This window comes from Carettochelys insculpta, chromosome 16 (assembly GCF_033958435.1).
Source record: "Carettochelys insculpta isolate YL-2023 chromosome 16, ASM3395843v1, whole genome shotgun sequence".
Classification (NCBI taxonomy): domain Eukaryota; kingdom Metazoa; phylum Chordata; order Testudines; family Carettochelyidae; genus Carettochelys; species Carettochelys insculpta.
This window is the reverse complement of record NC_134152.1, coordinates 33,648,534-33,670,081: the sequence shown is the minus strand read 5'-3', so window position 1 is coordinate 33,670,081 and position 21,548 is coordinate 33,648,534. Positions and strand designations below refer to the sequence as shown.

Here is a 21,548-nt window from a genome sequence, read left to right as displayed (position 1 = left end):
TAGGAAACACAGAGTTGCCTCAAAGTCAGAAAGAAGAATTTTTAAGTTGAAGCAAAGACTTGCAAGCCGCTTCTGGCCCAGAAGGTCCACTGGTTTGGAGTGCCTCTCTTCTGCACAAGCCAACTTGAGATGCTTTGGGACTGACTTTCAGAGGCAGCGAGTACCCATAATAGATTGATCCTCTCTCACCCAGCATCCTCAGGATCTGACCAGTACCAAACAACGAGAAGGCCGTATTGTCGAGCAGCATCACCAACACTTCCACTGCTTACTGGGATCCTAGAAGACATTTAGGGGTAAGTTACAGCTAAATAACAGCACAGAACACTGAGAGCCAGGACTGTTGGCTATACACAAACTTTATGGAGCCATGGGAAACTTGGCCACACCCATGGTAAGTGGTCATCCAGCTAACTAAAATCATGCCGAATTACAGATGTTGCTGGGTGAGAGAGTGCAAGAATGGAGAGGTTCAAACTGTGCCAGCTGAAGTTATGAAGAGTGGTGCCTCCTTCTGCGAATTTGGCCCCAGCTGTGCCTCCTTGGGCTCCCAAATGGACACTGAAAATTAGCCACTTATTGCCAGTTTGTCTGAGGAGCTTCTATGAGATGAAGGTTTAGTTGATATCAAGCTCTCAGGACCATCCTGCGCATGCGACTGATGGGCCCACGATTAAGGTCTTAGATACAAAACACCTTAGGGTAGAACCTATTTAACTAAGGCTTGGTCTACACTAGACCTTAAAGTTGATTGCAGATACTCAATTCTAGCTACAGCAATTGTAGCTAGAATCGAGGTATCTGCAATCAACTTACCTATCTGTCCTCACTGAGGAAGTCAGTGGAAGAGTTTCTCCCCTTGACCTCCCTTATGCCTCACGATACCAAGGAGTTCAGGGTTCAACTGCCAAGCCCATGCCGAACAATTTTGTACATCTTTAGCAGACGCACAAAATAAAATTCCAGGAGCATAGACATGGCCCAAGGAATGTTGCTGTCCTCTGTAATTACTGCAACATTCCTTCACTGTCTCCCACACTACTAGGTAGTTCCTCCTTTAACCGTTGTGTGCAGCTTGCAAATGCTTCTGCAGCCTAGTGGCATACTGCAAAATAAAACTTCTGAGTCCAGGTTGGATTTATCTCAGATAGTGCTAGCTGCCTCGGCTCAGGTTTAGTAATCCAAAGAGCTGGGAGAGCTACCGTTGTAATTAGCATGAAAGGGCTTTTCTCCCCTCTCCCTCTTTCTTGTCTGCATTTGCTTCTTTTTAAATTCCATGAAGTGAGTTTGCTGTAGGGCTCCCTAGACAGGTGAAATATATTGCAATGAAATAGACACAACCCAGGAAAAAACAAAGAGAGAGGGAGAGAGAAGTGAGGTAAAATGTCCAGAAGCAAAGCACTGGTTGATGGGCCACTGTGGAAGGATATTATTTTCCACCTGTACAGTCAAAGTCCCTGCAGGCGGAGTTGAAAATGTAAAATAAAAGCCCAATGCATACGCACACCAAATCTCATTGACAGCTTGAGGCCAGGCATTCAAGACAAAGAGGAACCCAACAACAAAACTGAAAGGAATGTTTGTGAAACTAAGTGTTCTGAATTTGTTTACAGTTCCCCTGTATTGGTGCCAGGCTTGGCTTTCATTGTTCCACAGGATTTAAAGCAACTGCTTGTGGGTGGGGGCAGAATTTCTGATGGAAGTCCCGTTTTTTAATTCGCAAATGTCACCCAAACACATTTTTCCCTGGAAAAATCCATGTGTTGGCTTTATCTTCCTGCAGGATTATATTTATTGATTTCACAGCAGCATCTGTGCACCCAAGCAGAACGTATGGCCTCAGTATGCTGGACATTCAACACAAGCACAGTAAGACAATTCCTTCCCTGAAAAGCTAACAGTATAAATAAACTAGGTAGATGAAGGCTGGAAGGGGGAAACACATGCCATGCAGTGAAGTGATTTGCCCAAGGTCACACAGTCGATCAGTGGCAGAGCCAGGAGTAGCTCTAGGTCTTCAGGCTCCTATTCCACTGCCTCTGGTGTTCAATCATTAATCTGAGCCGCTTTCATGCTGCACTGTTATTGTGTTTTTCTTTTCTTTTTGATCAGTTCCTCCCAACTTCCTGATTCCTAATGGGTTGCAACAGTAGACTTTCCCTTGATGCCCCTGCAACAGTTGGCACTTCTGCTAGTAGGGCCAAGCAACACTGTTGCAGCCTCAGTGTAGTGTCAGCTGCGTACGGGCCTGTACCAACAGCCACTTACCACTGCACTGTAACAGCCCAACTATCCCACTGCATCTGATGAAGCAGGTCTTTACCCACGGAAGCTTATTCTCCACAATATCCGTGAGTCTGTAAGGTGCCACTGGCCTTCTAACTGTCCCACTGTCACCTCTGCGCCTTCCTGACTATATGGATCTCAACCATTCCCAATGGTGGATTAACATAAGGTAGTTTCCCCAGGACCCCCAGGGGTGAGGAGAGCCAAGGCTGCATAACTCCCTGTGGTTTAAACAATTTGCTTTAATGAACAAAGGAAACGTGTCCCGTCAGACTTACCTTAAAATTAACTGAAGTTTAATTTTATTATGTATCGTGAGTATTAATAAGGGTGAATAGATTTTAAAGCATATTGTGAAGACCAGGACTTGGTGGTTTGAAGACCAGGACTTTAACAGGGTTTAAAAAGGAGCTAGATAAATTCATGGAGGATGGGTCCATCCCTGACTGTTAAGCAGGGGGTAGGGATGATGTCCCTGGCCTCTGTTTGTCAGAAGCTGGAAATGGATGACGAGAAAGGGTCACTCGATGATCATCTGATCTGTTCACTCTCTCTGGGGCATCTGGCTTTGGCCGCTCAGAAGACACTGGACTAGGTGGATCTTTGGTCTGACTCAGTACAACTATTTTTATAAATAATGACATTGCGTTAATATTTTACTGTATTTTGGGGGCTCCTTGTGAGTGTATTGTCCCAGGTCCCCGCCTGTTCTTAATCCTCCCCTGACCATTGCAGGGTATTTGGCTAGCATCCCAGGTACCTCTGTGCATGGGTCATGGTGCATTAGAGTTACCACCTTTGAAGTGCAAAAAACCTGGTGCCTCACCCACTGCACACAGGTGTACACACACACACACAACCACACAGGCAAGCCCATCACACCCCCATCTAGAGAGAAAACCCCTCCAGGTGAAATTGATACTGCAAACCCTCACTCTCAAATGCACAGTGCACCTGTGTGTTGGTGATCAGATAGCTGCAATAGTTTTGACAGCTTTGGTTTGTTACCACTTAAACTGCAAGAGGTAAGAACACGGCAGCTGTGGGGGTAAGGCAAATCTTGTGAACGCAGCAGATTAAATTAGTTTTCTGGCAACTGGCAAATCCATAAATAAAGCCAGGCCAGGCCAAACAAATGCTAGCCAGATGGTAACCCCAGGATGCACAAAGGGCTGCTTTGTTCCACTCCACTACCTGAGAACTTGCAAGACCTAGTTAGAAGTGTTCTGATTCAACACGTCCATGGGATCTGTGTGCAAAGCCTCAAAGGGTGTGCTCCTAGAGGCCAGGATGAGTATCGCTCATTTCACATTTCCTTTTCCAGTGTCTGGAAGATTGCAGAGCTGGATAACTTAGTTGTCACTAAGTTACCTTGGGCCATGTCTACACTAGCCCAAAACTTCGAAATGGCCACGCAAATGGCCATTTTGAAGTTTACTAATGAAGCGCTGAAATACATATTCAGCGCCTCATTAGCATGCAGGTGGCCGCGGCACTTCGAAATTGACGCGGCTTGCCACCGCGCGGTTCGTCCAGACGGGGCTCCTTTTCAAAAGGACGCCAGCTACTTTGAAGTCCCTTTATTCCTATGAGCAGATGGGAATAAGAGGACTTCGAAGTAGCCAGGGTCCTTTCGAAAAGGAGCCCCGTCTGGATGAGCTGCGTCAATTTCGAAGTGCTGTGGCCGCCTGCATGCTAATGAGGTGCTGAATATGTATTTCAGCGCTTCATTAGTAAACTTCGAAATGGCCATTTGTGTGGCCATTTCGAAGTTTTGGGCTAGTGTAGACACGGCCACAAAGTTTGAAATAAGCAACTATTTTGAAGTTTGACAAGGGGTACCAGAATTGGGGTACTCTTTAAGACGATGCATACTGGAACCACGGTACTGGAACCAGAATACTGCACTTGAATAGCAGTGCTATTTCAAGAGTGGTGTTTAGCCAGAGAGTTTCCATTTCAGGACACATTTGTATCCCGGAGAAGCAACTGTAGCGTAGCCATAGCCTGCAGTTATGTCTACACTACACAGGTATTCCAGAATAGCTTAGTCCAGAGTTGTTATTCCAGACTAAGCTATTCCAGAATAATGCATACACACTACTGGGAAGCCCCAAAAGAAGCAAAACTTATTCCAAAATAGTGTGTCCACACACAATAGAGCCTTGGATTAGAGCCCTGGAAGCATATGACAGATAGGCACATGCAACCAGTGTTCTGTGTCTACACAGCACTGTTATTTCGGATTAAGCTATTCCTCATGGAATGAGGTTTACAGAATTCGAAATAAGTCATCTGCTATTTCAAAATAGCAGTTTTGCAGTGTGGATTCTCACAAAGGTATGTCAGAATTGTGGCCGTTATTCCGAAATAACTTTGCTGTGTAAACTTACCCTTAGACATGAACCACCTCTTTTGAGGAACATTTTGAAAATACAGTAGGTCAGGGCTGCGGAAGATGAATTTTCATGTCCGACATAAATTATTGAAATTATTTCAAAAAACCATCTTCTCCCAAATCAGGGCAAAAAGCCAAGCTCAAAAAATTTTAGGAATTGACAAAAAAAAACACTTTTCTGCTTGGGTCAATCAAAATGTTTTGCGTCTGACGAATCGGGTCTTTGCCCACGAAAGCTTCTGCTCTAAAATATCTGTTAGTCTATGAGGTTCCACAGGACTCCTTGTTGTTTTTAACTGAGCAATAGTTAACCAAACACATGTGCCCTAAGGAGCTGAGGAGACGTGCTTAAGGGTTGATATGATTTAACCAACACCTGGGCATGTGCATAGTTTTCTCTGCAGGTGTTGGACAGGGGGCTCAATTTCTGCAAGAGGCCAGATGTGCAGTTTGGCTGGATAATGCTGTGACTTCTAACGCTTGCAGATAGCAAGTTGTGACCAGTCTCAAGCTGGTACGTGTCACTTGATGTTCTGAAAGGATTGGCGTGGAGCTCACACGTTTATGAAATTACAGAGGGTTTTCACCTCCTGCTGCTGCAGCAGACTGGCTCGGATCAATGGTCTGACCCAGTGTGACAAACCTAATGGTCTCGGAAGGTCTGGCTTCACTGCAAACGTACGCTGGCGGTAGGAGCTCAGCCGGGATGAGAGCTTGTCATGACAGCCCATCTGTAGGCCTGTCAACGGGAGGGAGTGGGGAACAAAGGGGGTAGCTGCCCTGGAAGGGCCCCAGGCCTCTCAGCTGCTACTGCAACACCTGCAGGCCCTTTAAATCCACCATGGCTCTTGATAAGTTGTTCTGGCGTTAATTTGCAGCAACCCGATGGTATAACCAGCTTAGGTGGGGTGTCAGTGAATATAAGTTAACCCCTGCCGTTCCTGGCTGTTTCCTAGTATTTGATGTACAGTGCATGGCATTCAGCCTGCCCTTTCTATGGGGCAAGAAGCATCTCTTTGGAAGTTCAGCTAATGCTATAAATACCTCTGGTGCTTCCTAACGGTTAACATACTGTGAAAAATAAAACCAAAAAGCAGTCATATAGCACCTTAAAGACCAACAAAAGCTCATCACCTAATAAATAATATTGTCAGTCTTTAAGGTGCTACAGGGCCTCTTGTTTTGTGAAAGTACAGACTACCATGGCTACCTCTCTGAGACTATTCACCATGAAAAATAAAAGAAGCTCTTACCAGACAGGAGAGGAGTTGGATATGAAAATAGCCCCTTTTCTCAGACAACACTGTTGCTCTGAGGAAATGGAAAAGAGTTCATTTTCTTTTGCAAAGCCACTGGTATTTAGCTCTAGACATGTATGCTGCAGTTCCTTGAATGATTTGTTTGAACTCCGGTGAGAAAATCTAACATGGCTCCTTATTTTTATTACATTCAGAGAGAGGATCTTGTAAAGTTTTCACGCTAAAGGCTGTAACTTGGAGCGAGTGTTGATTTCTTTGGGAAGGTCAGTTTTCCATATCTTGGATCTGAGGTCACACACAAGCTCTGTTCCAGCTTCTTTTCGATTGAATGGAGTTCTTCCCATTGGCTTTCACGGGCGTTAAATTAGGGCTATAATCAGGACATCCTAGAAAGAATCCCACTAGGTTTCTGACCAGTATTTTGAATCAATCTAAACAGAGAAACCCCACAAAGAAACCTCCTAGATTTTTAATGTGGCATTTTCAAAGCTAGCTACAAACACAGTTTCCACTGACTTTCAGTGGCATTGGTTCTTGTTAACTCTCTTAGGTGCTTTTGAAAAGCCCACCTTACGCTCAAAGCCATGGCGTCTAACATGCTAGCCGCTAGCCACTAGCCGTAGATGGTTATTTCGCCAGCTGAGTGTGGCTAATTGACTTGAACAATAAATATATTTTCAGAATAATGTGGCTGAAAGTGCGTGGACTCGGGGCATTTAGTGCGTTGCAAAGAGACCTCTAGGCTGGCTAAGCACGTCCTACAAAGCTGCTGACTGCTTGCCTGAATGCTTCATTTTAGTGCAGTACCTAAAAGATTGTGTTAAGATGAGACACGAGTGTCATTCCTGTGGATGCTACAGAAATGGGCATTTGTTCCATTAAAAGACCTCATGGGTTCTCTTGGTTCTCATGCTCTGCTTCTCTCTTTTCTGTGCCCTCCCCAATTTTAACATACTTTTTGAAACATGGACAGCCAGAAGAGCATGCAGTAGTCACCACCACTGAATAACCTTCCTTTCCATACTCACTACTCTTTATCCATCATTGGGTGGTGTTAGTTCTTTTTACTGGAGTCACGTTGTCAGCGCAGGTTGAACAGCTGGTTCACTTTTCTCAGTCACTGCTTTCCAGGGGGCAAACCCCATTCTACAAGTGTCAACCACCTCCTTTCGGCCGAGATGTATGGATTTGCAACGACAGAGTGGTCCTCAGGGTTTGTAAGCTTTCATGGGCAAAGACCCACTTCATTAGATGCATCTGACAAAGCGGGTCTTTGCCCATGAAAGCTTATGCTCCAAAACATCTGTTAGTCTATAAGGTGCCACAGGACTACTTGTTGTTTCTGAAGCTACAAACTAACTGAGCTGCCTCTCTGATACTCAGGGTTTGTGGGGCTCTACACAGTACTATTAAACTGGTGCTCCTGTGCCCAATGGCAGCTAATGCGGGCAGAGGAGGGGAGGGATATGATTTTATAATCTTCAGCAACACACTAATGAAATATTTTAAAGCAAATATTAAACTACTGTCCTGTTGACTAACAAAGTAAATACAAAACAAAAAAGCAGTCAAGTAGCACTTTAAAGACTAACAAAATAATTTATTAGGTGAGCTTTTGTGGGACAGACCCACTTCTTCAGACCATAGCCAATAAATATAGAAATACAATAAATACAAGTAAATACAGAAATTGACAGTAAATGCCTGTCAAATGGCTTCATTACCACTTGAATGGCTCTTTCGCAAGTTCAGTGTCCAGCTATTAGGTCTGGCAGACTTATTCCCTTTTAACTAAATCCTCTCTAGAGGGAAACTACGTCTAAACTACAAGATAAAATCAAATTTATTTATATCAATTTTCTAATTTATAGGTTCAATTTTGACCATCCTCACTTCACACCATGCTCCCCACAAAGTTGAGTCATTGCTGCCACACACGCCCTGGCTAACGTCGACTGTTGCAGTAGTGCATTGTGGGAAGCTATCCCACAGCTCTCTCATCCCCATAGCATTCTGGGTATGCTCGCTGGTCTTGATGTCGTCTTCCCCCGTTGCATTTTCATCTGCAAAGACCCCAAATTTAGAAGAAAGAATTTTTGGTTTCCCCCCTTGTTACATTGCCAACACGGGTGCAGCGACTGTGTTCTCAAATGGCCATCCACTGATGATTGCATGCATGAGATTCCTGAAGATAATGCAGGGGCCCAGAGTGTTTTTTAATTTGAAAGGAATGTAGGAAGAAAGAATTTTTGGTTTCCCCCGTTGGTTACGTTGTTACTGGAAAGGGTATTTGGCTTTCCAGTGCACTATAAGGCTTCCATGCGATGACTGTTTTCTCAACTGGCCATCTACTGAATATCCACCTCCCATCATGGCAGAAATGGGAATCCCTGAAAATAATGCTGGGGTCTGGAATGTTTCTTACATTGAGAGGAATGTAGGAAGAAAGAATTTTTGGTTTTCCCGTACGCCATATTGATGTTGGGGAGAGTCTTAATGCAGGGTCCTGGACTGTTTTATAAAGTTAGAAGAAAGAGGCTAGAAAAGTGCAGGAAAACAATAATTTTTGGTTTCCTCACAGTGGCAGCAAACAATGGTATGGGCGGGGGGGGTGGGCTAGGGGAAGGGACAGTTGAGGTGGTCCTTCCCTGGCAGCAGCAAGCCCCGTAGCCACCGGGGAGACTTCTGCACAGCGGCAGCAAAGCCCAGAATATCTTTCCCACCCTTGGAGCCCTAAGTGCGCGACTGGCAGCATGGTCAGCACCGAACGGCGGGCACATCCTTTTATTGGGTTGGGTTGGGGGCTACCAAGTGATGTGGTTGAGCTTGGGAAGGACCCAGACTGTGTTGGGGAGGGAAGGGGGTTCGCACACAAGTGTAAACCACTGAGGAGAAGTTTCTCAGCATGTTATGCAAGCACAACCCCCAGCACCACCTTGTTGACACATGGTACGGTGGTACAGCTGGGCAGGGGCTGGCTCCAGGCAGCACCGAAAAAATAGCAAGTGTACAGACAGAGCCGCAAACTCCCCGCAGGGGCTATTTGAATGGGTAGGTGCACACACACCACTAACAGCATAGGAAGAAAAAAGCCATTTCTCAGGCTGTCATGCTCACATGAACCCACAGCTAAAGGCTCGCTGCTCCCGCTTGGAAATTCGGGCTCTTCCTGTCACTGGAGAACAGCAGACAGAGCGGAGCAGTGAGAGGGGCATTGTGGGTTACATACAGGACAGCTCTGGAGCTTTTAAGACGCAGCACTTCCACATTGGCCCTTAATTGAACTTCTGAATTCGAGCTTGGCGCTACACTCATCAGGTAGCTGCCATTTCATAGTTTTGAGATTACTGCACCCAAAATGGAGCTAATGGTCTTTACAGTGAAGACAGTCACGTGGTTAAATCACGCTAACTGCTTTAAATTCGATTTTATCTGGTAGGGTAGATGCAGCTGGAGACTCACCAGGCTGCAAAAGCTGTAGAATATGGATAGGAAGTGGTGAGTTGGTGGACATTATGACCCAGTGCTGTCCCAGATTTATGGGTGCGTACACAGCTACATGTTCTGCATATGGGTAAGGAGAGCTCTGTGCATAGAGATTTATTATGTGCTAAGTGAAAAAGTGCAATAAATTCCTGGAGGAAATGAGTCCACTTACCATGTGGAATTTAAAATTAACTCAGTGTTTCTTCGTATGTATCCACTTGACTATGTGTCTTTATGTCTCATAGCCTGACGAACTGACCAACGCTTTGGAGATCAGTAACATTGTCTTCACCAGCATGTTTGCCCTGGAGATGGTCCTCAAGCTCCTTGCCTTTGGTATCTTCGGTTACATCAAGAACCCATACAACATCTTCGACGGGATCATAGTCATCATCAGGTCACTGCACGCTGCATGATATTTCCAACCATTTGCCTCCAAGTAGCTCCAGAAGACCGTAGACAATTCATGCCATGCAGGGGGGATGAGTGATGTGGGTTAGTGTTTAGAACTCAGTGGGATTAATGTCATCTTGGCCTTTTAGGGGTATCTTGTTAGAAGTCCAGTCCAAATGTAAGAGACATGACAGATGAGGAGCGATATTTACACCGCACATTTGGCAACATGGTGAATTTTCCATTGAAACCCAGCAGAGCTAGTTCTGGGAAAAGAACTGTAGCTGCACAAATTGGAGCCATGCTTATGTTTTTTTCCAGAGTGAATGCATGAATATGTGACCTGGAAAGGCAAGAACAGGGCAACCCTGTGAGAGAGTGAGATGAAATAGGCAATGGGTGTGGTGTCCCCTGCAAAGGGATCCCAACATCTAATAGCAACTGGTAGGGGTGTAACAGGTCTGGGGTGGGTTATGCTGATACTTATGCATGGGAAAGGCATCTTCTGCATCTGTCCATGCTGTAGCAGCTTGGGCAGTACCAGTCATCCCCTGGGATTTGTCTCTGCTAAAGTCACTCTCTAATTTAAAAGCGAAAAGGGTCAGGCCAGATCCTCAGCAGGTATAAATTAGCATAGTGCCATGACGTGATGCTGCTGTTTTACATCAACTGATGGAGTTGAAATAAGTCATAATATTAGCAAGGGCGCAGACCAATGTCCCAGATCCACGCTAATCCAAACCCTGAGATTGTTCAAACTCCGAATCCAATTTTGCACCTGACCTGGATTTATAATAATAATCAGAACTCAACCTCCTATGTGTTTGAACCCTCTGGAATTTTAGGGCTTTCCAAAATCCTGATCTACATTTTGTGGCTGGAGGCCATCTCTGATTTGCAATGGTCCAGAAGATCAACGGTGCACAGAGAATTCTACTGTCATTTATCGGTAGATGGAGCAGGTCCAGCAGAGAGCAACAGAAACAATGAGGGAGCTGGAGCACAGGACCTATGAAGAGAGGCTGAGGGATCTGGGCTTATTTAGTCTGCGCAAGAGAAGAGTGAGGGGTGATTTGATAGCGGCCTTCAACTTCCTGACAGGAGCCTCTAAAGAGGATGGAAAGAGGCTGTTCTCAGTAGTGACTGATGGTAGAACAAGGAGCAGTGGTCTAAAGTTACAGAGGGAAGGGTATATGTTGGATACTAGGAAAAACTATTTCCCCAGGAGGGTGGTGAAGCTCTGGAATGTGCAACCGAGAAAGGTGGCGGAATCTCCATCCCTCGAGGTTTTTAAGTCCCAGCTTGACAAAGTCCTGGCTAGGATGAGTTAGTTAGGGTTGATCCTGCTTTAGGCAGGGGGCTGGACTCGATGACCTCATGAGGTCCCTTCCAGCCCCAGGATTCTTTGATTTTATGAGATGCCGTGGAAAACAAGGAGGTCACTCATGACAATACTGCCTATCAAGGAAATAGATTAAGCATATATTTTGAAGGTGGCTAATTCTGAGGTCATTCCAAGGTCAAAAAGGATACAGGGCCACGGAGGCAAATATGCAAATCGACCTCCCCACATTACACACACATGACCTTTGTAAGTCCCATCTCTTCCTCCAGCCCTTTCTGCTCTCAGGTCGCAAGGTGAGCCAGACACTCTGTGTGCTACCCACAATCCAGTTAGCTGTGGGTTTTGTGGTACTGTACATCAAACTACAAGTCGGACGAGGTCAGTGAGTTTCTTGTTTTCCCTCTTGTGCTCCCATAGCGTCTGGGAGATCATTGGCCAATCTGATGGAGGCCTTTCTGTGCTAAGAACTTTTCGACTGCTCAGGGTCCTCAAGCTGGTACGCTTCATGCCTGCCCTTCGCCGCCAGCTGGTGGTCCTGATGAAGACGATGGATAACGTGGCCACCTTCTGCATGCTGCTCATGCTCTTCATCTTTATTTTCAGGTACCAGCGGCTGCTGCTTTTCTGCCTGGATTAATTGTTTGGCTTGCTTAAATGATATGTAAGTTAGAATGACAATAGAGCATGTTTGCTATGCAGCCTAGGTGACAGAAGTGTGCTCAATAGGCGGACAGGCAGAGATTCCACAGATAATTCACCTCTTGGAGGTCTCAGTGTTCCATGCAATCCTTGTGATTCTATAGACAAATGAGGAATGCAATAGAAAAGCAATCACTGCAGAGCTCCTGAGAGGCACAAGACAGGAGTGGCAGAAGCTTTCTAAAGTGGGGATGCCACCAGCATCCAACCTGTGGCTCCAAACCCTCTTATTCCACCCCACCCAGGAGATACTGCCCCCACCCTCCCTCATCTCCTCAGGCCCCACCCCTGCATCACCCCTTTCTCCCCATGCACCCCCCTCTTCCAACACCTATGACCCAGTAAGTTGTCCACAAATGGAACTCGATGGCATCACATTTCAGAGGGAGGAAGGATGAGGCCGAGGAGTTACTTTTTTTTACACTAGACTGCAAGAGACTGTTTCAGAGGGGTGGTAATACAGCATGCAGCTCGTTGTCAGCTCTGCAGCCCCACGTTCTGTGTTTTACTCCGACTGAAGTCACTCCAGTTGAAACCTGATCCAGAAAAGAAAGCACAGCTATGGAGGGAGAGTGGAGCAAAGTGGCCAGTTGACCTGATGGGGTTTTTTTTGGGAGGGGTTGGATATTTTCTTTTACCCAGCCTTGTAAAGTATACCAGGGGTCACTATGTAATAGCCCAAATGAAAGGCATTGTTGACCTTGATTAATTTGGTAGTGGACAACTATGTGTAGCCCCAAAAGTTACTTTCCAGAAACTCTATGGGACTGTATGTCCATTTAAACAGAAAACTTAAGAAATAACAGTCCAGATTCTCAGATGGTTCAAAGTGGCATGTTTCCATGGATTTGGTCCCACTGGCGTCAGTGTAAGCGCTGAAAATTTGTCCCAAGGCTAGACAGTATTTTTTATTAAATACTCAGAAAGCACAAGCAGTTTAAGTAAATGGCTGAAGTGTTCTTAATGTTTCCCCATGATTATGTAATTCCAAGCTGTTTTCTTTTTTCTGTTTGATGTCATTCACATTGTGTATTTGTCATGCTTGTGTCGGACAGAATAGTTCCTGACCATTTATCCATTACACTGCTTTGATGTAAGAATCCCAAAAGTGGGAGAAGAGCCATCATTGCAGCTGCCGCTAACTGGCTGCCTTGTTGGTAGTGTCAGCAAAGAGAACAAAGACTGAATGGGTCATGAAGACTGAACTACTCTCTCAAGTTCCTGGAAGAGCTCACATTAGCATTAGGGTCCACTCTTCTAGAGGATCCGTCAGTGGGTAAATCCAGGGGAGCCGGTTGGCCTGAGCTGTGACAGGCCAAATGTTCTTTGTCACACTCAAATGTAGCAAAGGTAGCCACTTCTTGACTGAGTCCTATATAATGAGCAAAAAGTAGCACCCACAGTCCTTTCCAGAAATTCTTCGAATTGGCTACTGGAGTTTGATTGTCCAAAGAGTCTTTGGCCACATCAGCCCTAATTCCTTGGACCAGTAACATCCATTCACAATCAAAGAATAAGTCTACACTTAATACTGCATCAATGCTGCAGAGATTGAGCTTTCAGAGTTTTATTTAGAGTGTCTAGTAGAGACATGCTAACTCAAATGCTGATGGGCCCTTATCGACCCTGATATTCCTCATTGTCACAAGTTTCTTCTATAGACCTTTCATCGTGGGGACAGTGGAGTAAGTCAGCGTAAGTTACATTGACTCCAGCTATGCTATTCTCATAGCTGAAGTTGCATATCTTAGGTTGACTTTCTCCCCTAGTGTAGAGCTGACCAAAGGCTGAATCAGATATAGAAAACTCACCCGTTAGGGTTACCGTTGTGTTGATGGGAGCCCAGTGGTCATAATGCTCTTAAATGGAGGGTCATCTGTAGGCATATAGACTGAAATGGCAAGTAGAACCTCAAGAACCAGAACATTTGGTGGCAGCTCGCTAGGGAGTCAATGCAAGAATGTATGGACAAAAGTTATATTTAAGACATGCTATTCTGCTTTCACCTCATTAAAAGACTGTCTCATTGCATGCTCTGAGTCTTGTAGTTGGTGTCTCCGCCTACGGAGATCTCATTACCTGCCTGCAGGAACAGAGAGAAAATGCCCGAAAAGAAATGCACCCCCCAAAAGCACTAAGATGCTCCCTAAAGCCATGTGTCTTATGCAGTGATGTCTTCTGTGTTGCTTCCTTTCCGTCTCCAGCATTCTCGGCATGCATCTTTTTGGATGCAAGTTTAGCTTGAAAACTGATTCAGGGGACACAGTTCCGGACAGGAAGAATTTTGACTCCTTGCTCTGGGCCATTGTGACCGTGTTTCAGGTAAGATCTGGGATGGGCAATGAGATTTATTCTCTGTCAAGCAAGCAAATGTTGTTGTTTTTTCAAAAAAAAAACTTCATTCTAATAACCATAGAATTTATAGACTGAAATTGCATCACAGATTTAATTGGGCACACTTACAGGAAAGAGGTTTGTTTTAGTTTTTCCCCATTAATCCCCATTAGTTAGTCTCAGGCTGTCTACATGATGGGCGCTATTTCAGGATATGGCAGGAGGACTCCAGGGATGCCTCAAAGTAGCATTTTATTTCTGCATGTGGCACCATTTAAACAGCACCACATGCCCAAATAGCCTATTTTTCAAATAAATTCAAAACAAGCTGTGCAATTTGCATAATTACTTCGAAGTTAGGCTGTTGTGTAGACACAGCCTACGTGGACAGATTCCCTTGTAACAAAACCCACCATTATAATGCTCTTACTTCTTAGCAAAGGCTAAAGACTTGTGCATATGACAGATTTTCTTGTTTCAGTTTTGATTAAACTGAAAAGCAGGAAAAAATTTCTGGGTGTGCAAAACCGTTTGACCTGAAACAAAATAGTTTGAAACATATCGGGTCTTTTTTTTCAAACCTTTTGCTTTTTCCCTTATATCTGAAACATCAAGATAAAAAGTAAAACAAACAAGATATATTGACTTTGGGGGAATTTTCATCCCTGACTGAAACATTTCAGCAAATTCACCACGAGTTCATTTAATGTTTCAGTTGACCCAAATCTGTGTTTTTAAATGTTTAATCCCTGAAATTTTTTACCCAGTTGCCATCATTATACAAGTCAGTTTGAGACATATAGGTCGTTATGCAGGAGGCTTCCAAAACCACTCAGTGTTGTACCTGTTCCATGAATAGACAGAAGAGTTCCGTCTCCAAGGAAACGGTTCCAATGCCTTCCTCCAGCAATGAAATCCCCTTGTTAAAAAGACTGTGTTTTAAAACTGTGGAATGAATGGATTGCCTCAGGTCAGTCTAGCTCAGCAAATTTTGGAGGTGCGGGCTGAGCGAAGAGTGAATTTGAGATGAGGATGGCGGGATTGGTAATGTTACTGACACAAAAGAAGCACAAGGCAGAGGGCTGGAAAATCTCTATGAAGTCTAGCCTACTTTCCTACATAGACAAAATCTAAGGTATCATTGGAATGACTCATATGTTTCAAAACAGAGCCGGGAAGCAATTAGTTCCAGGAAAGTATCTCTCCATAACCTTTAGCTGTCTTTCTGCTGAAGACATCAGTCCTTATAATGGAAGCAGAGTGAGTGTATTAAAAGCCCCCTTACAACCACCAACAGATGTATTAATGCATGTAATGGAGGCATGCTTAGGAAAGTTAAGCAGGAATTCTCGGTGCAGAGGAAGTGCACCATATTAAATAAGTGGCAGTCCATGTGCAAACAGACCAGACTCGCCATAATGCAGAATATTAGCTGTCCTCTCTATAAACTAAGATGGATTTTAATGCACTGCCAGGGGAAACATCACTTCCGAGAGGTTCATACTTTTTCACTCATGGCTCATGTCTTTATTTTTTACCATTTAAAGCCATGTGCATAAATAGATTCAACAGGATGCACCCCCTCATAACCTTAGTGGGAGAAACAGGGCTAATTACAGCTCAATATGTCCCCTCCTTCCCTGCAGCAACCACTAGCTGGTTGTTGCTCTTTTATAGCAGTGTGAAAGGGAATATCCGTTACTGAGTCTGAATTAATAGAGGTCAAGAAACCATCGTTTCTTTTTATTTTTTCAATCTCTGAGTATTTCAGCTATGGGAAAATTGGCAGACAAGGAATAGCCTGAATGAATTTCAGGAAGGCTTCTGAGGGTCAGACTTTTCTTTTCAAAGGAAATATGTTTTCCAGCGAATTTATCATCTATTTTCTCCCACAACTCATCTGTTGCCTTTCCTGAGTTTCTGGAGATCCCTCGTGTCAATAACAGAAGAAAACCTGTTTTTTTCTAGCTCCAGCTAACTCATAAAAGGAAAAACTATTCTGATGAAAGTATGATCCTGAAAAGCAAGACCAACTTTGGCACTATAATGAGGGGTGCCAGGGCAGGCTATCGACTGGTAGCCTGTCACAGAGTTCACATAATCCTTTTGGGAACTTCCCCACCACAAAGTAGAACTCACTGCTGGAGCACTTGATATGTTTCCAGAGCAGAGATTTGAACCCTTGTGGAGAACAATGCCACAAAGGGTATGTCTCCACTTAGCTAGCATTCAAGGCTCCACAATCGATCCTTTGGAGTTCAATTTTGCAGCGTGTGTGAAGACTGCAAAATTGGTCTCTCTGGGCTTGGCCATTGACCCTGGTGCTGTATGCTGTTGCGTGGAGTAAGGGATGTCGGTGCAAGCCCAAAGAACCCCAGTCTATACTAGGACAGAAAGTCAATTCTGATATTTCGATTCTAGCTGCACTAATGGCATACCGAGAATTGTGTATCTGGGATGGACTTTGTTCCCAGGCCTAAAGCCCATTTCCACACTACTGCGGAAGATTGATCTGCTCAGGGTTGATCATTCAAGGTTTTGTTTTGCGCATGTGCAAAATGGCACTTTCTGGTGTCAATGTCAACCCTGGAATTCCTTGCGAGCGGCAAGAATTAAGGAAGGTTGATGGGAGAAACACTCCTATCGACCTTCTTCCGTGTAGACAGCCATAGCAGTTAACTTCTGATAAGTTGATTTTAGCTATGCAATTGGCATAGCTAAAGTTGCGTATCAGCAGTCGACTGCTATGTCTAGCATAGACATAGCCTAAGTGAGCTGAAAAGGGAGCCAGTGTAAAAGACAATCTCGGAGATCTAACTTGGGTGCTGAGATCTATATTACAAAGTCCTTAGTTGTCTCCTCTGATCAATCTCCAGCCAATAAGAAAGGAGAGTGGATGCTGCCTCTGGAAAAGAGGAAGGGATAAATCAGGAATTCAATGTGCATGTCAAATCAGCTGCTCCTGACAAGCAGAGTGGGTAATGGGAAAGCTTTTCCTTCTCACCCCACGCAGATCCTCACCCAGGAAGACTGGAACGTGGTGCTCTATAATGGCATGGCCTCCACCTCCTCTTGGGCAGCACTCTATTTTGTGGCCCTGATGACCTTCGGCAATTACGTACTCTTCAACCTCCTTGTTGCCATCCTGGTAGAAGGCTTCCAGGCAGAGGTAAAGGGGCTGAACAGAGGGGAGGGGCAGAGAGCTGGCAGCCGCATGCAGGGGATGGGTGAGGGGTTCAGCCTCATGACCTCCATGAACATTTCATCTGTAGGGGAAGTGCAGCTTATCTCTAAACAACCCTCCCAGGACTGCAACAGTTAACAGATCTTCCAGACTCACCAGTATATCTCACCAGCACATACAAGACAAACCAATGCTCATGGGAAGGTCTACCCTTCAAAGCAGATATAGCTGTGTTGGCTAGTTGGAGACGGGGAGAGTTACTGACATAGTTCTACCAGCGTAAGTCCTGGGCTGGACGTGGTCTAAGCACTGTGGGAGTGATAAGGCTTGCAGTGAAGTGCTCTTGGGTTGCATGGTGCTCCCTGATGATTCCATCCCTGGTAGGATGGCCCAGTCATTAGATCACTGGCTTAGTATTCACAAGACCAATCTCCACCAGACTACCAGTGTGATCCTGGACAAGTCACTAGGCGTATGTCTACAGTCTCTGCTGGAGATGTACACTGAATTGCCCCAAGTGTGATCCCACAAAGCCTGGACTTGGGCAGCTGACTGCTTCTGTGACTGTGACTGTGCTCATTCTTGGCATGCTACTGCAGGGTTGTCCTCGTGCTGGAATTTACACTGGCAGCTCGAGCACAGATGTGTCTGCACTGGGAGTTGGGGAGGTAGATTCCCACCCTGAGGAGACATACTGGCACTAGCACGCGTCGAGCGAGCGTGTTCAAAATAGGACACACCAGCACAGTGTGAGCCTGTCCCATGAGTATGAACCTACATTCTCTAGTGGAAAATAACATAGACAGGACCACTGGTCTGATCCAATATGACAGTTCTTATGTACCCCCAATCCTCAACAAATGAATCCTGTAATAGTAAAACCAGCGGGGAGTCCTGTAACACCTTAGGCGTTAACAGATTTATTAGGGCATAAACCTTCCTGTTCATGTCTCCACATCAGTTACATTGAATGGTCACAGTCACCCTGACTGATTACAGTGATTTGCAATGGATAGTATTGTCTTTCTTTTGCAATAATTTTCTTATATACGTACCTGCCTTTGGATCTCTACTCCAGTTGATCTGATGAAATGGGTTTTACCCAAGAAAGTTTATGCCCTGATATGTATCTGTTTGTCTCTAAGGTGCTCCTTGTTTTTACAGAAACAGACTAAAGTGGCTGCCTTCTGAGACTTTTCACCATGCCATAACAGTGCACGCCACCAGGGGACATGGTAATGGTACAACTGCCAGTAAAGGAATGACTGTTTCTCAGTCTGCTTTGAGAACTTCCCAGATATCAATCCTGGAAGCCACTCACCTAGCCAGCCTTTGTCCTGTTCTTACTTTTGGAACAGGACAGATCCATGTGTAGCCTTTTTTCAAAAAATGAGAATTATGATCCCTTTTTTGGTTCAGTATATTTATCGAGAAGCTTTTGTGAAGTCAGGGTATGGACATGAATCATCCAGCCTCAGTTCCAGTTGAAAATAACAATTCAAAACACTTGAATCAAAGTTTTTAATTTTGGGCAGGGGGTTGGTTTGGTTTGGTTTTATTCCCAGCCAGGCCAGGGAGGCTGTTTTAGCACTTTGGAATATTAAACCAGCACTAGGCACGTGGGAATTCAAAAACAAAATGAGGACTGTTTTCAATTTTTATTCTCTAAATTCTCAGGGTGAGGAGGAGAAAAGAAAATATTTTCTCTATTTGTTAATTAATTTTGATTACTTTTTATCTTGTCCCCAGATATCTTGTCATTTTTGTATTTATTGTGCTTGCACTATAGCGTGTTATACTACAGCAAATTTTGGTGGTTCACTATGAAGTACCATTGAAATACTCATGCAGCAGAAACACCCTTCTCCTAAAACAGTGACCACTACATGTATCCCCTGTAAGATGATCCGTATCGTTTCCGTTATTAAAATGTCCGTTGCCAGCTTCCTGATAAATACCAGGACAAGCAAATTAATAGAAACAGTTGAAACAGAGCCCTAGTTTGAAAATTATCTGATCTTTGTGGGTTAGTCCTGGACCGGCAGAGCAGCTTTCTCAGATCTGTGGGATGCATGCACTTTGCTGGGGATTCTACAGCTCTTTACATCCTTGCCTCTGGGTACAATAGACACAATCCTGCTTGTATTAAAGTCCATGGAAATTTTGCCATGGACTTCAGTAGAAGCGAGATCAACCCACAAAGAAGAAATTACCATGCTCGTGCTAATTGGATTGGCTATGCTGATGCGTCCAAGCAGTGTGGAGTTTTGCCAGCTGTCTTTGAAGCCACACATGACGTGCACAATGCTGGACCCAAAGCCCGTTGAAAACTGTCTGGACTCTGATACAACCGGCTGGCAAGTCTGAGGCAGATCCATATTCATTTTTGAACAGTAGCTTTTCATGAATGAAACATAAGAACAAATAACTCAATCAATGCAGTAGCACTGGTGGTGTTTATTTTTATATTAAACTCCATTTATTTGAGCCTGTTCCCCATATTATCAGTTTTCAGCATGCTACAGATTTTTACATTGATAGCTACATCATCAAAATAGTCAGCTGATGAGGGCTTCAATGCTGGCAGCTGGTAGAGGATAGTTTGTGTTCTGGGCACCTAAGAAGGTATGAGATAATTGGCTGAACACATTAGCTGAATACTATGGCTAAAATGACCCATGGAGGCACAGTTAATAACATTCTACACTAAACATCTATTATTAGGTTTCAGAGGTTAACAACCAAATAGGAATGAATGAAAGTTTCAGTATAGACTTTCCCATAGCTTGATTATGTTTTAAGTTGGGAGTGTAATATACGAAAAGGGACTGGGTACCTAGCTTGTCGTCTTGTTCTGTTTGTATAGGCCCTGCACAGTAGCATCCAGGGTTTCTAGATGTGATGGGAATACAGTTAATAAGACTGGTATGCGTTTGTGTCACTGACCACCATAAGATAGAATCAGAATAGCTCAAATGTCTGTCATGAGCCCTGTATTTGTAATGACTCATTTAATTCAAGAAGAATGAACCTATTCTTTTTCGGAGCTGAGGTATCTAAGTTTTGTCTTTTGCTTCTACCACAAGGTCCTAAGCAGCTCTAAATATATTACAATAGGTAGAATTTGTGTTTGTATGTACCTGTGTTTGCCTTCACCTTGGGTCATTCGTGCAAAGTTGCCCATAATTTCATGTTATTTTATGGCTTGTTCTGCTTTGGAAGCTCCTGGTCCTGGTCCATCAGTGTTTCTCAGCCCTGGGAGAAGACACTTGAGACTAGTGTAAAAAAGCTGAATATACGTGCCAGCTGTGTATGCTGGGGAAGTGGCACCAGGGCCAGCCTTTTGATCTTCAGCAGGTTTCAGAGACAGTAGGTCATAAACATTCCAGATAAAATGCACAGGCTGTGCCAAAAGGTAACAGCTAATTGAAATCCAGATGTCTGCTGCGCAGTGCTCTTCTGTATTCCGCTAGGAGTGGAGACTGGACTCATCTCTCTGATGCTGGCAGGCAGATACAGATGTTCATACTTTGTACTTTTCACCTTTTCCCCTGCACCTCCACATGCAAGTCCGCATTCATGCTCCGTAGCCAGACAGGCAGGAGAGAGGCCCATTCAACTTTGTCATCAGCTACCCTATTGCTATTCCATTAGTACCCTTTAATCCCAATGTGCTGAACCCTAGTGACCTTGTCTTTGATAAGGAAATTACTGCAATTTGTTGTCATTGATGAAAAAAGACAATCAATGGAATATGTCACTGGGAATGGACTGGGAATTATTCACTAGCTAGTTGGGAAGAATCGGGGGGGTGGGGAATCAGTGTTTTTGTTAGCCATCTGCACGGGAACATTTTTAACTATGATTCTATGATTCTGTGTGTGTATTCTTGGGAAGGTATACTTCTGCTTCATCTAAACTGTTTCATTCAACAAGAGAAAGCAAGCAAAGGAAAACCATATTTGCCCCGTGTATTTTTCTGTGATGACTTCAGTGAACAAATAATGATTCATTAAGCAAGTATGGCAAGGGTACCAGTCAAATGCATGGCTATAAACGGAGAGTTCTAGTTTGTAGCTTACAGTGAAGCTAAAGGATAGTCCTCTTCTCTCTTAGATATGTTACATCAGGTCTCTAATGCTCCCTTCACATGCCCATGGCTGT

At 44.3% G+C, this 21,548-nt stretch overlaps 1 protein-coding gene across 1 annotated transcript in view; it reads left to right on the top strand.

Annotated features, from left to right (window-relative positions):
* Positions 1 to 21,548, top strand: part of CACNA1H (calcium voltage-gated channel subunit alpha1 H) — a 493,948-nt gene that overhangs the window by 390,116 nt on the left and 82,284 nt on the right. The window contains exons 11-14 of the mRNA XM_075010231.1: positions 9,675 to 9,826; positions 11,585 to 11,770; positions 14,071 to 14,188; positions 17,214 to 17,369. Coding sequence (XP_074866332.1) covers positions 9,675 to 9,826; positions 11,585 to 11,770; positions 14,071 to 14,188; positions 17,214 to 17,369 — 612 coding nt within the window. The remainder of the gene's footprint in view (positions 1 to 9,674; positions 9,827 to 11,584; positions 11,771 to 14,070; positions 14,189 to 17,213; positions 17,370 to 21,548) is intronic.